The sequence below is a fragment of the Rhinolophus sinicus genome, linkage group LG11 (genome assembly GCF_036562045.2).
Source record: "Rhinolophus sinicus isolate RSC01 linkage group LG11, ASM3656204v1, whole genome shotgun sequence".
Taxonomy (NCBI): domain Eukaryota; kingdom Metazoa; phylum Chordata; class Mammalia; order Chiroptera; family Rhinolophidae; genus Rhinolophus; species Rhinolophus sinicus.
Window position 1 is genome coordinate 50,543,241 of NC_133760.1, and position 14,083 is coordinate 50,557,323.

General features: G+C 56.0%; 1 protein-coding gene across 2 annotated transcripts in view; it reads left to right on the top strand.

Moving 5' to 3' along the window:
- PTPRN2 (protein tyrosine phosphatase receptor type N2) overlaps nucleotides 1-14,083 on the top strand; it is a 419,388-nt gene that overhangs the window by 178,970 nt on the left and 226,335 nt on the right. For both annotated transcript variants that reach the window (XM_074315027.1, XM_074315029.1), the window contains exon 10: nucleotides 9,249-9,335. In XM_074315027.1, the coding sequence (XP_074171128.1) occupies nucleotides 9,249-9,335 (87 nt within the window). The remainder of the gene's footprint in view (nucleotides 1-9,248; nucleotides 9,336-14,083) is intronic.

Genomic DNA, 14,083 nt, shown 5'->3' on the forward strand with positions numbered 1-14,083 from the left:
CTCGGGGCGGTCAGCACGTCTGACCGGGAGACCGCGATCCTACCGGTGTTTCCTCCTGCTCCACCTGACTTCTGAGGCGCAAGGGCAGCCGTAGCGGGAGGCGATTCTCGTTGCGTTCAGTGTTTTCCTGCAGAGCTTTCCTGGCCCATTCCTTTGGGACATGAGCATACACGCCCACTGGCCTGGGTCAGAGGAAAACCGTTGTCTCATCTTGGCTGACTTCGCTTTCCTTTGGTGCCTCAATAGGTGAAAGACACATGGTGCTGCTCATTCAGCTTGTGCCAGTGATTCTTAGTGTGTCGCCCGGTCGGATGTGCTAGGAGGTTACACCTTCTTCCATCCCCAGACAGAGATTGAGGTTTCCGCCTCTGGTATCAAATTCACTGGTACTTTGGGATTCTCAGGGGCAAGATTTCACCAGATTTCGGCTTAAGTCTTACTAGATCAGCTATTGACAAACATCTGTTTCCATTCTTTTAAAAACGAGGACTTGTGTATATTTGGCTGTCCCATACAAAGGAGAAGGAATGGGACTCACAACTCAGTGTTCTCACTGACACACGTGCTCCCCACGGGCGTTTCGAGGGGAGAGTGATGGGGCTTTGTCGCCGCCATTCCCGCGCTTACATTTCCCGACGGGCTGGATGTAGCTTAATCCTTCGCCGTTTGCATTTTCATCCTCTTTTTACAAACTAGACGGATTATTCAAGACTGGATGGAGGGCAGGACGGCCATCCCCAGTTCTCTAAGGACAGTTTTAAAATTATTTCAAGTGAGGCTGATGGGAAGAGATCACGGGATGGAGGGGGAGTTTGAAGCAGAAGGGGCTTTTCACCTCTCAGCAGAGAAGAAACTCCTCTTACATCTGACGAGTAAATGCTTCAGAGACACGGGCTATCCTGCTCACCACGTGCCTCCCTTCACAAAACTGAGTCCTCGTGTTTGGGCCATGTTCCTGGAGAAGGGTCATAGGAGACGTCGAGGGTGACCTTGGAGAGTAAACCTGGCCATGAGCATGTGCAGGCTGAGGGCAGCTGTGGGCGGTTGTCAGTTTGATTTTGGAGACACACAGTCTGTTGGAGAAGCTTGTAGCCACCCCTCGGGACGAGGCTGTGGACGAGGGTCCCTGTAGCCCAGCTGGCTCTCAGGGAAGCACCTGGCACTCGCGCAGCATGGTCACGCATAGGTCTCCATCCGGTCCTGGCAGCTTCCGTGGGATGACGACCACACACGGAGCCCACCATCAGGGCGGGAGCCCCCAGCGCCATGGGGCTCGGGCAGGGGCATATCCCCTGGCGTGGTCCCCTCATCTCAGCGGCAGTGGTGGTGGTGCCCACCTTCAGGGGCTGTTGGGGATAGTGAACGTGACCCAGGATGAGCAGTGGCTGGAACGCAGTGGACGTCGAGTGAACAAAGAGCATCAGCCCGCTGGCCGCCAGCAGAGTGGATGCAGGAGGACACAGCCCCACCTGAAAGAGGAGTAGATAGCTTCCGCTCGGAGGAGGGGGTCAGAGCAGCGTGACCTCAGTGTGGTCACCCAGGAAGCAGATGCCGACAGGAGGGATGGGGCCTGGGCCGTCGGCCCGGAGCTGCTCTGACGCCTGTCAAATTCCAAACACAGCTGGTTTACTTTTACATTTCCCGCTGTCAGGTTTTTCTTACCAGGAAGATTTCTTTCACGTGGGATAAGCCAATCAGGGAAGTTACAATGTCCTAATTACTGTGGTTACGAGTCCCACCCGGCTTCCAAGCAGGTGTGTTAGGCACACATTTCCCGCAGCACCTCCCCTGTGGGAGTCAGTCAAGTTGTCTGATCAGAGAGATGCCACCTAGACATCACACACGGTCCGTCCTTCATCCACAGGTGAATTATAGGGCTCGGGGGTCAAAAGTCTGGAAGAACGTTCGGAAGTCAGGTTCTCCACTTGCCGAGGCCTCGGGGAAAGGGTGTCAGGTCCCTGCGTTCATCCTCGGGCAAGACTGGCCTCGCCTGGGGGCAAACAACCATCCTCGTCCCTCAAGTACTTCCTGTCCATCACCTAGAGCGTGAGAGGAGTTTGTGCAGGGCCTTCGGGAGCAGGCCGCCCACTGGCTCCTGTTCTCCTGACCTGTGAGCCGCTGTGCTCGGCAGTGACCATCCGGCTCCTCTTGGGAGCCAGTGAGGTGAAGAGGAAGGGGTCCCAGCCGACAGCCAGTGCTCCCTGATCCGGGTTCTCCCACTGCCTGTCCCAGAGCCCCCCGGCTGCACACACAGCCCCCAGCTGCCTGCAGAGCCTCTGGCTTGTCAGGCCAGCTCTTACATCACCTCCCGCAACCTGTGGTCTGCGGGCAGTGCCGCCCATGCCGTGCCTCTGGGAGCACCTCCATGCCCCTCACCTCTTAGACACACAGAAGAAGCTTGACATTCCCCAGGGTGGGACAGAGTGGTGGTCTCCATGCCCCCGGTGCCTGCTGCCACCGCCCTCAGGCCTCACGTCCCCTGTCCAGCTGTCAGAGTCTGTCCACGCCCTCTCCCCTCCCTGCCTCTCCGTGTGCTGCCTCAGCCTCTCTTGCCCTGGTCACTGCGGGGCCTCTCCCTGCGTCATCCTTCTTCAGTCGTTAAGCATGTTGCACCAAAGAGAGAGAATGCCCCATTGTCTGCATCTGACTGTCACCCTCTGCCCTTGGTCCCTGTGGTGACGCCCACTGTCTGCACCATGGAGACCAAGCCTTCAGGTGACCCCGGGCCTATGGGCTCTGCAGGCACCTGCACCGCGCGTTTCCTCTCTGGTGCTGGGCCAAGCCCGCCTGCCTTCTGCTTCCGGAATGTACAGGAGGCTGCGTGTGCCCCTGCCAGCGCACGCCACCCCTCTCTCCCTCGTCCTGGGCGCTGCCCTCTCCCGCAGCCTCCAGCGGATTTCCTGCCTGTTCAGTTCCGTATTTTTCCTGAGGCAATGGACTTGGTTTTTGCTCTTTCTTATGCAAATTTTGAACATTCCCAAAAGCAAGATAACCCAGGCCCAACCACCCGACAACCTGTCTCATCCACACCGTCTACTCCTACCTGTCAGCTACTTTGGAACAAATCCCAGTTGTATTGTCTGAAAAACATTTCACGAACTATCTCTAAAATATAAGGATTCTTTCCTTTTAACGTTCCCTCATGCCTAAAAAGTAACAGAGAGTCTCAACATCAAGTGTCCAGTCTGTTCCAACATCAACGTCAGAACTCGTTTTCTGACGCGGGCTGACCGAACTTGTCGGCTCACTTTCCTCTCCTTTGTTGAGGTCCCAGTGACGTGTTGGAATCAATGTCTGTTATTGGCTTGAAATCTAGATCTGGAGGATATTTACCCTTGTCTGACTTGTAACTACAGTGGTAAAAAGAAGTGAGAAAAATACCATAAAAGCTCAGATACGGTGGGATGAAAACAGTTTCAGTGTCTCTGACCCAGTGGCTTCCACGTTAGCTGGCCATGTCTAGCCACGAGGAAGACACCAGAAGGACGGTGCTCTGCCAGAATGGGGCCCCTTAAGTTCTCTGACTGTGAGCCTCCTCCTCACACGCCACCTTTGTGCTGCAGCCGAGGGTGAGGTCGGTGGTTGGGGGGCCAGGGAGGGCAGTGGGGAGGGGGAAGCATCGGAATAGCCCGCTCGTCCCACCAAGCCTGGGGCCTGGGCCGCTAACCCTCTCTGCCTCGGGCCTGTCCTCAGGTCGCCTCCTGTAGCCTCGGTGCTGAAATGTGGGACGGCCTAAGAGGGTGTGAGAGGCTGGACTTGCTTCTCTTTTCTCTGTGATGGCCTCTGATGGCAGCAAGGGGGTCGCCACAAATATCCGTATCTGTGTCCATGTCCACGTCCATCTCGGTCTCCATCTCTGTGTACCTACACCTACACCTATATCCCTGTATCACCTATCCCTACATCTCTGTCTTTCCCATGTGTATATCCACGTAGCCTCGCTTGGTATCAGGTTTCCATCATCAGTGGAGCAGGTTTTCACTTCCTTCTCAGTGAGGCTGTGAAATTCCACAGTAGAATAATCCACAGGGACCGTCACTGCCTAACAGCTACAATTGATTTTTTGCAAAGTGTCATCTGCATCACAAATTGGCCTAGACTTACGTCTGTTTGAGTTAAGCAGTTCAAATTTCACTCCTACATAGAAGGAAGTAAGGAAGAGGGAGTAAAACATGGAAAGAAGAGATTTGCTGGGCTGTCAAAACTGGAGTAAGTCTGGGAATAAAGAATAAGGCCAGAGGGAGAAGGAAAATGGAAAAACGGTGTCCTGATAGCTCATTCAGGAGGTACTGGCTTATTGGGGACGGTGACATAACAAAGGCAGAATGTTAGCGGAAGAGCTGGCTATGGATTACTGAGTTCCAGCTCAGCCTCCCTGAGTCCCGTGAAGGGGTCCATTTCAAGCTTCCAAAGACGTCACGGCCCTTACTTCAAGCTCCGTGGAGGGCAGGTGGGTGGGAAGGGAACTGTGTTGCATGGAGAACAGCCTGTGCAGGGTGTGCCTCAGGAGGAAGCATGAACTTTGGAGGAGGGGGCAGTACATGGCGAGGCCGCCAGGCCCCAGCAAGGACTTACCCTGACAGTTGTGGACGCCACTGGACGGCTCCGACAGGTGGCTGGTGGGCCAGGGGCCCTCTCTCCCAGACCCTTGTGCTGGCGTGGAGAAGGGACAGAGGCAGCCTGGCCGGTAGGTGTGTGGCCTTCAGGCCATTCCCCTCAGCTCTGGCCTCATCCTCGCTGTCTGCACCGTGGGCTGACCTGCAAAGTGTCACCTGAGCTGTGAGCTGGCCTGGACTTCAACCTAATGAGGCGGTTTCACTGCGATTCCCAGGCTGCTTTGCCAGTGGGGCTTTGGGTGAGGCTCCAGGGGACAGTGCCGCCAGGCCGTGGGGGCGGGGCGGCCCCGAGGCCGGGCATCCTCCTCTCCTTCCTGCTGCGGGCCTGGCTGAGACCTGTGCGAGCGCACTCACTCTGCGTTTGTGTACAGTACTGTCCCACTTTCTTTTTCAGATGTGCGTACACTTTTTTTTTTTTTTAAAGATTTTATTGGGGAAGGGGAACAGGACTTTATTGGGGAACAGTGTGTACTTCCAGGCCTTTTTTCCAAGTCAAGTTGTCCTTTCAGTCTTAGTTGTGGAGGGCGCAGCTCAGCTCCAGATCCAGTTGCCATTTCTAGTTGCAGGGGGCGGAGCCCACCATCCCTTGCAGGACTCGAGGAGTCGAACTGGCAACCTTGTGGTTGAGAGCCCACTGGCCCATGTGGGAATCGAACCGGCAGCCCTCAGAATTAGGAGCATGGAGCTCTAACCGCCTGAGCCACCGGGCCGGCCCCTGTGCAGACACTTTTAACAAAGGTAACTCCAGGACACTGTGTACTTACACTTGTATTCAGCTGCTGGCAAATGATGTTTTTCAGAAATTTGGAGGAATGAATATACTTATGGTGAGAAGTGGTCTCATCTTGATGTTAAAACCGATCATGGTTAGAGTGGCTTAGTTTCTTACCGGTGGACGTTTCACCTGTGCAGAGTTGGGGCTGTAACAACTCACTAGTGAGTCACTCAGCATTGTTAGCGGCTCCAGATGGATGTGCGTGCTCTCGAAGGCCGCGGGAGCTCAGACTCGGAGGGTTCAGTTTGGCTGCAGATTGTCATCGGCTCAGCAACGTTCTACGGGGACGTTGGGCTTTCTTAGGCTTCTGCAGGGAAAAAATGTGGTGCCGAATCGAAGCCAGAATTCTGAACCATCGCAGCTGCTCTGGTTTCTCTCATTTGCTCTCATCAGAAATATCTCTTCTCTGCATTGGGGACAATTTCTGTGGGTTAGCAAAAGTTTTGACTACCTGATAAGATTATTTAAATAGAATAAATGTCGTTATTTGTTACAACGATGGATAGGGATAATTAGAATAAACGGTAAATCCCATGAAAACCTCACTTTATCCATTGGTTTCAAATATCATCTCATCAGAAGAGTTTGTACCAAAGTTGACTGGTTGCATCTTGGAATCCATCAATCACTTGGTGCCCTGCCTTTGAATTTTCAAATAAACAGTGTGATGTCCACAGTCAGAACATGAAGCAGCCAAAGGGAAATGAACGGTCAACATTGAGCAGAGTCCTTATGTCCCTGTCAGGTCAGCAGGGACGTCCGCCCTGTGGACAAACAGACCCTGCTGTCACCGGGATCTTACCTGCCCACGAGGAAAGCCCAGTAACTGCTAAACAACTCAGGCGTGGAGCGGTCTGGGCACACGCTGTCCAGTTCAGTTCAGGTGTGACACAGGTTGGACACAGCGGCCACCTGGGCTCACCACCCGGGAAGCCTATGTCACAATACACGCTCAGTAACAACACTGAGGGTGGGGTTTTTCTCTGGGGAACTGACTCACAGCCTGACCTTGAGCAGTGAACTAAATTCCTCTGGTCTCCGTTCCCACTCCTAAGATGAGGTTCACAGTGGCACCTTCCTACAGGTGTGTTGGGAGCCGTACCTGGGAGAGCTTGCAGTCTTAGCGTGCTGGAGAGCGTAAGGAAAGCGTCCAGAGGTGGTGCTGCCTGGTCGTTCCGATCCTTACTTGTTTTCACTAGTGTTGTTTTAAGAGTGGCATTCCACAGCTCCTTCGTCATCAAGCATACTCAGTTTTCCTCGTTGTTCATCCATTGTCTTACCCCAGCGATGAGCTTAGGGCACCGTGGAAGTCTGTTGTGCTGCGTGTGGTGTTTGGAGCCGTCCTGGGTGCTGTCACCTCTCACGCGAGCCTCCCACTGCATGAATGGTATGGGTCATTCCTGTGCCCCTAGTTTGCGTACTCAGCAGATGCCTGGAAGCATCGTCTTTCCCAATGCTTAACCAGTGGTATTAACACGCTGCTGGGTTTCGGAATGGAGAAGCATTAGACAGGAGACACCGCCTGGCTTGTGAAATCGCTCCTGTCACCAGACAGCGGGGCCGGCAGTGAGGCGCCCGCAGCCGTCAGTACTCACACCTCCCCTCCCCTCGCAGTCCCGGGCATCCAGGTACTCAGGGTGACAGCTGTCACAGACAGACTGACGAGATTGCACATGCGGTCTCCATCCATTGATCTTCGGGATGAACTCCCTTGCTTTCTAAAGTTCAGACCATGAGATGACAGATGATGGCATGTATTTTAAAAATAAAATAGAAACAAGTGCATGCTCATTTTGAGCCCAGTCAGCACTGTCTGTCTGCTGACTTACTGAATGGAACCACTGGAGTCATGTGCCATTTGCCCCCTGCCTGCAGCCCTGACAGGAAGGGGCGGGTGCCCTCGTGTGTTTGTGTCATCAGGGCCGTCTCACTGGGCAGCACGCAGGCCCCTAACTGTGCTCAGCAACGAACATCCTCACTCTCTTCGGTGTGGTTTTAAATAATCTTGTCAAGGGGAAAGCTGTTCCATTTGTGTATAGTGGTGGTGAAGGAATGTGGGTCAGGACCCATGAGAGCCTCTGGACTCCCCACCTCATTGTATTACCCCTTTGGTCAGACATGAGAATCTGGCCGCAGACCTTGCTTGGAAGCTGGGTGATGCTTGGCGTAGGGCGAGAAGCCAGCTGCTCCAGGTTTTCTGCTTAAGGCTGCAGCAGCCCAGGGGAAGGAAACTGGCTCCGGGGGCTGGTAGTGAGGCCCCGTGTCTCAACCATCAGAGGGCAGTGGCCAGTAAGCTGCCGCTTTTACTGACTCTGCCAGGCCTGCTGTCCTCACCGCACGTCGGTCACCCCAAATCCTCTCTCGAACCTATATGAGGTGAGAAAGGAGAGGACGGTGAAAAGTAGTTCGGACGGGATCTGCAGTCCAGGGCTGCCTTTCGTCCGTCCTTCTGACCAAGCAGCCCCTCCAGTGGGCTTTCCTCCCCAGCGTGGGTGCCAAGTGGGGCCTCCTGCCGTCGTCCAGCTTGTGGCTTCCTTGTGTCTCACATGGTGGCTCACCCGCTAGTCCCGTCCGCACGCCTTACTCATGTGTCCCAGGCTGCGAGCCCTCCCCACACCCACCCAGCCACCATGAGCCATTTGGGGCCCCCTTGCACCCCTGAGTCTCCATCGTTCTTGGAGTCACAGTGATCGTGGGAGGCCACCAGAGTTCCATCTCCACGCTCCCACCCTCCGGCCAGAGCCCCCAAAACCTCCTGCCCCAGGGCCTCGGCACCTGCTCCTCACCGTCTGTCCCTGTGTCCTGATGTCCTCTTTTGCAAGGACACTGGTGATGTGGGATCAGGCCCAGCCATAACAAGCTGGTCCTACACTGATCGCCTGTGGCCACCGTTTCCTTACAAGGTCACGTTCTGAGGTTCTCAGGTTAGGACGTCAGCAGTTTGGATTTTTGGTGACATGGCTGAGCCCAGGAAAACACAGACTGTCTGCTGCCTGTGTCCCCGCAGGGACGTAAGCCCCGTGAATGTGGGCCCCGGTCTCGTTTCACTGCTGCCTCTCCTACGACAGCAGCACCAGGCTCTGCGTGGGCACAGGGGGTGACTGCATGGCCAGCTGGGGTGGAAGCCTGTGCTGGGCCACAGCTGTTCCATAAGGACGTCACCGAGTAGTGCCCTGAAGGGGTGCTGACAGGACTTCACGGGCAACGCGTGATCGCAAGGCTGAGTGCAAGGCCTCAGGATTTGCAGCCTGAACCTTGAATCACAGCGTTATTGCCGTTGCCTCTCTGTGTGGAGCTGGCCTTGCTGGGGGTCACCTGGAGATCGCATCCATTAATGAGTCACTGCTGGCGGGCCGTCCGTCTCTCTGCTAACCCTCAGACTGATATTGCAATCGCCTCTCATTGGCATATAACTCATTTTAGAAATGAACCTGTTTAAAAATGAGTTTCCTTTGTACGTTTGACTTCCCGTCCTGAGGTTTGGTTTCAGCATCTGCTTCTCTCCGTCTCCCATTTCTCCTTTCTCAGCCTGCCCTCCCCAGCCTCTCACTTTATTACGATTCTTATTGAGGCAGAGACGAGCCATTGCTGCATCATGAGCCCATCACACGTCCTAACAATTCCATTTGCACTGAATTGTTTGTCTTATTGCTGGAAAATTCAGGTGATTCATCACGTCTGGAGAAGCACCTGATGCCACTGCCCCGGGAGCCGCTCGCTGTGTGACACGAATGTGGTGGGCGGGCGGCTCTCAGGCCCCCCGGGCTGGGTGGGAGCTCCTGGGGACTGTGGCGTCTCAAGTCGTGCTGACTTCCATTTGCTCACGTTGCCCCCTCCTGTCTGCTCTCCCCCAACAGCCCCCTGAGCCCGCAGAAGGGGACGGAGCTGACGGCGGCCGTCGCACATCTCCTGCAGGTGCCGATGAGTGTCTTCGCAGACATCGCGTGAGTGTGGGCCGGGGTCTCTGGGTTTCTCGCTGGCTCCCACCAGGCTCCCTTTCGTAAATTGCTTTGCAAGGAAGAGGACTGTGGGCCTGTGGTTGGTGTTAATTATATCAGAGAGAAACTGTTCTGGAAAGAATGAAAGGAAAATTCCAGAGAGGTTTGGTAAGTTACTTAAACATAGCTGAAGTCCAAGTGTAATTATAAGAACTATGATCTGGAAGAGCGGTGCCCACGGAGGCCCTGGCTCCCTGCCCTGCTGCTCCCAGACTCAGGGAGGCTCTAGGTCAGGGGTGTCCAAACTTTTCTCAACGTTTTTCACCAAGGGCCACATGCGGTAAAATACACAAACAGCCGGGCCACTCACTCGAGGTGAAGTACGTATTGCCTCACCTGGTTTATTTAAGTAAACTAAATATATTTTTGGAATTCGCTGCGGGCCAATTAACAATGCATTGTGGGCCGCAGTTGCCCCACGGGCCGCATTTTGGACACCCCTGCTCTAGAAGTTTCCTCAGCCTGTGCCATCCCCACAGACGCGCCAGAGCCTTGGGGACGGGTGTGTCAGCACTTACCATGAGCCTGCAGTGTAGGGCCTGCCCTGTCCCGGGGCCGGAGGGGCACTGGCCTGTGGCCGGCCCAGGGTGGCTGCCGTGACGTTTCTTGGAATGTGTATAGAGCACAGAGCACCAGCACTACGTCAAGAAGACAAACGGAAACGCATCGATGCAGGAGTGGGTGGGGGTTGCCAAGCGCAGGTGTGGACGGCTGGCCACGCGAAGCCTAAGGATGGCCGCACATATGGCTCAGGACTAGACACGTGGGCCGAGCTGAACCCCCGTCCACCAGGGCGTCCACTGCGGCGCGGCCCACAGACACTCACCTGTGCTTCATACGGCAGGTGTGTATTCATCTCTGCTGTGCCCTGGCCTGGTGCTGGGAGCTGGGCGTAGGCGTGAGGGACACTGTCCTGCCTCAATCTTACCACTGAATGTGCACGTGGCTCATGTAGAGGGAGCTGGGGGCCGTGTGTGTAGGGAAGCACCTCACTGAGCCTGGGGCCCAGAAGCTTCTGGAAGAGGAGAGGTAGGGACGGTGGCAGATGTCCCACAGGGAAGTTAGGTGCCTCTGGCAGGGCACCCCAGCGCCCAGCACAGAGCGTAGCACGAATTCCCAAAGCAGTGGGAATGAGACCCCATGGCCTGCCGAGAACACGGTGACCCGGGAGCTACCTGTGCTCACCTCATGTGGGTGTGCAAACCTGGAGCCCAGGGGGGCTGTGTGGGTGGGGCGTGCTGAGCAGGAGTGGGGGGAGGAGGGCAGTTCAGGAGCCTGGACTGGGCGCGCACAGGAGATGGACGTGTCAGGCTGGCCTGGGTGCGGAGGGCTAAGTCTGCCGGATCCAGGTACCAGGGACCGGGGACCTCGTGTGAGGTGGGTGTGTGGGGAGAGGCGCCTGCCTGGGAGGTGAGGGCGAGGGCAGGACAGGTCACACCTGCATGCTCCTTCACCACAATCAGAACAGACATGGGGAGGGCTGTGTGGGGGCGTGGTGGGGGGTGGGGCATGGTGGGGGGGTGCGGGGGGGTTGGGGGGCTGTGACGGGGGGTGGGGGGCTGGCGGGAGCCCTCCGGATCGACCTCTGTCCTTCCCATTCCATCGGGCCGGCGGCTGTTACCACCGTCTTGCACTCAGGAGGGAGCTGCCCTGCAGCCAGGCGGGAAGCGGACATGTCTGTGCGCGTGGTCAGCGCCACCCCTGCAGACAGGAGGGAGGTGGAATGTGCAGGGACTCGGCTGCTGCCGTCTCCGGGCTTTATCGGTGCTGCTGAAGGAAGGTGTGAGGTTTCTCTTTCTTGTCCAAGGTCGAGACCAGACAGGGCCGTGACACCACTGAACTCCTGCCATGTCCCTTGGGCTTCCATGTCACCTCTTGTGGCCTTTCTCCCCTTCTTCCCCCATCAAGGTGACTGAGTGTTCACGAAATAACTATTCCTTCGCCCCAGCATCTCACCCAGACAAGTCCCACTGACCTTTAAGAGAGTCTCAGCAAAGTGGCGGGACAGTCCCTGCCAGGGCACTGGACTTGAGGGGCTTCGGGTGGGCGGGGCCGTCAGACTGGAGGGGCTTCAGGGGCACGCTGATTTAGGCACAGAGCTGGCTTGCGGTCCCTCTCCCCCTTCCCTTTCCTCAAGTTGGCTCCCCCTCCTGCTGTGGTCCTTCCCATGCAGACCACGTCCCATCCGTCCCATTCGTGTCTGCAGCCTGAGCAGGGGGACTTCCAGGGAGCACCTCCTGCCTCCGGAGGGGCAGGTGGAGCTTGCCAGCTGTGCGGCGGCCAGAACAGAGCTTTTGTAAACATCAGTTGCCAGTCTTCCCTGCTCAGAAAACTGGGGGCTTTCTACTTGCAAAGCTGACAGCAGTGCCGTCTCTTTAAGCCTTTGGGAATCTGGTCCACAGCTGTCCTGTGAGACAAACACCTGCTGGGTCCTTCCCTGGTGGCTGTGTCCTGGCCCCCTGCTCTTAGTCACATTGGTGTTTCACAGCTGCAGCCTGGTGCTCTTGGTGCCAAAGGCATCGCTGAAGCCCCCAGACAATGTCTGTCATCGTGTGCGCACGTGTATGGTTAGGTTGCCCCCATACAGGCTGTACATGCGTGTCCCGGGACCCAGCACACTGGGGCATTGCGTACTCGCTGGGTAGGGGCAGCCTCGGGGAGGGCACGGCTGCGTGGCCCGTTCGTGGCTCTGTCTTGACTGCACAGTCTTGGGTGTACGTTGCCCTAGGAAAGGGGGCGGCCACCATGCAAGCCGGCGCTTTCACAGGTTGCGTTTTATGGAAGTACTAGTTATGCTTAATATGTTTTGTTAATGGTTATGTAGCTGTCAAGCAAATTCCATTACTTCTTATTACATCATTAGAGACCATTAAAACGGCATTAGCATGCTGATGTAATTATGCCAGCAGACGCAGGACGACCGCAGTTATGACTTTATAATCCAATCGCGGCTGTCCATGCCCTGCTGATGGATTCTCAGTCGGGTGGGCGGTGCCAGGGGAGCTGCCCCACAGTGAGGCGGGACCGGCGCTGGCTCAGCCTGCAGCTCAGCCCCACGCAGGCCTGGAGGAGCAGAGGGCGTCCGGGAGGACAGTCTAATTCTGTGATCAATCTTCATGTGTTCTCGTGATGCAAGAAGCAGTTTAGTTCCCATCTGTGTGATTTACTGAATTGATGAAAATACAGAGTTCTTGTTTTCCAAGACAGTTACTGAAGAAGCGGCAGTGGGAATTCACAGCCCTGACACTTTTCATTAAGTCTTCTGTGCACAATGTGGGGGGGTGGGGGGGTGGCCAAGCTTAGCTCCGTCCTGTAACCGCCTCAGCAACGTCGAGGCCCCCTCCGGCCCTGCTCCTGTGCCCCACACCCTCCTCTACATGTGAGAGAATCCGTGGGAACTTGGAGGTTTCCAGATGTATGTTTCAGGTTCTTGGGGCAGAATTGTGATTGTTTCCCCCTCCTCTCGTCTCCCTGATTTGTGAGGAAATCGAAGTAGCAGGAAGGCCTTTAACCCGCTTGTTGGACCCCTCTGGTTGGCTTCGTAGCCCACATGATTACAAAGCCCCGGATAATTTGGTGTGCGTGCCAGGGCAGTGCAAATTAACAGTGGCAGAGGTTATGCTCAGGGTAAGTAAACGTGGCTCACAGCCAACAGGAGGGCCCGGTCGGCTATGGTGGCTCTCCCACTTACTTGTCCGCTGCTGCAGGCTCTGGTGCACGGGGAGGCTTTCACTTTGCTCCCACCTGGGTTCAGGATTTCCCCAGTGACGCCACCTCAGGAGGGCGGAGCCTGTTGTTCAGGAGCCCTCAGTTTCTGGAGCAGGAGCCCTGGATGTGCCCTGTCCATACACTGCAAGATCGCCACGGTCCGACTGAGTGGCACATGTGTTTCCCTAGAAACACGGAGTTTCCAGGAAACGTCGCCCTCTGCCTTGGCCTTGTCATGAGACTGAAGAGGAGGCAGCAGAAAGGAACCACTGTGCGTTCACAAATAATGCTTCTGTTTGAGTGACAGATGGCCATTTCTCATTGTAAATAAATCCAAGGTGTTCGTATTTATTGATGGAGTGCCCTTTCCTACTGTGAAATGACATCACAGTTCGGGAGCTTCGCTTTCCTGAAGCTCAGTTTCCCCTCCTATGAAACGTGGAGGCCAGGGTGTGGCAGGGGCTGTGGCAGGGACTCAGTGCCTTGCTGTGTCTGCCTTGAAAGTCTGAATGTTTGCTTCTTCAGGGGGGGCCGCATCTCCATCTTGCCCTGGGCCCCAGAGTTACGTAGCTCGTCCTGGGCTGACGAGACCCTGTTGAAGGTCCTGGGAGCAGGCGGGGTGGGAGCAGGCCTGTCTGCACACCTGCTGCTGCAGCCCCATGGGTCACGACCAGGGCAGGCGTGAGCATAGTGAGCAGCAGACGGCTTAGAGGGGCCGCTGTGTCCGTGCGGGCGTCAGTCCACACTGGCCTGCGCTGTTACCTGCCGGCAATGCCGTTCTGACGTACTAACTGCTCTGATGTCCGCTGTGGCTCTCAGGCTCAGATAAGCAAGAATAGCCCACCGTGGGCCTAGCATGGGGAAGCCGGGACCACACACCCGAGCGGCCTTATGCTGCCGCCAGTTTCTGGAATCTTCTTCCACTAGGTGAGCCTGTCAGGTAGCAGGTACCTGCTCCTCGGCCAACTTCCCACAGAATCGGCGGC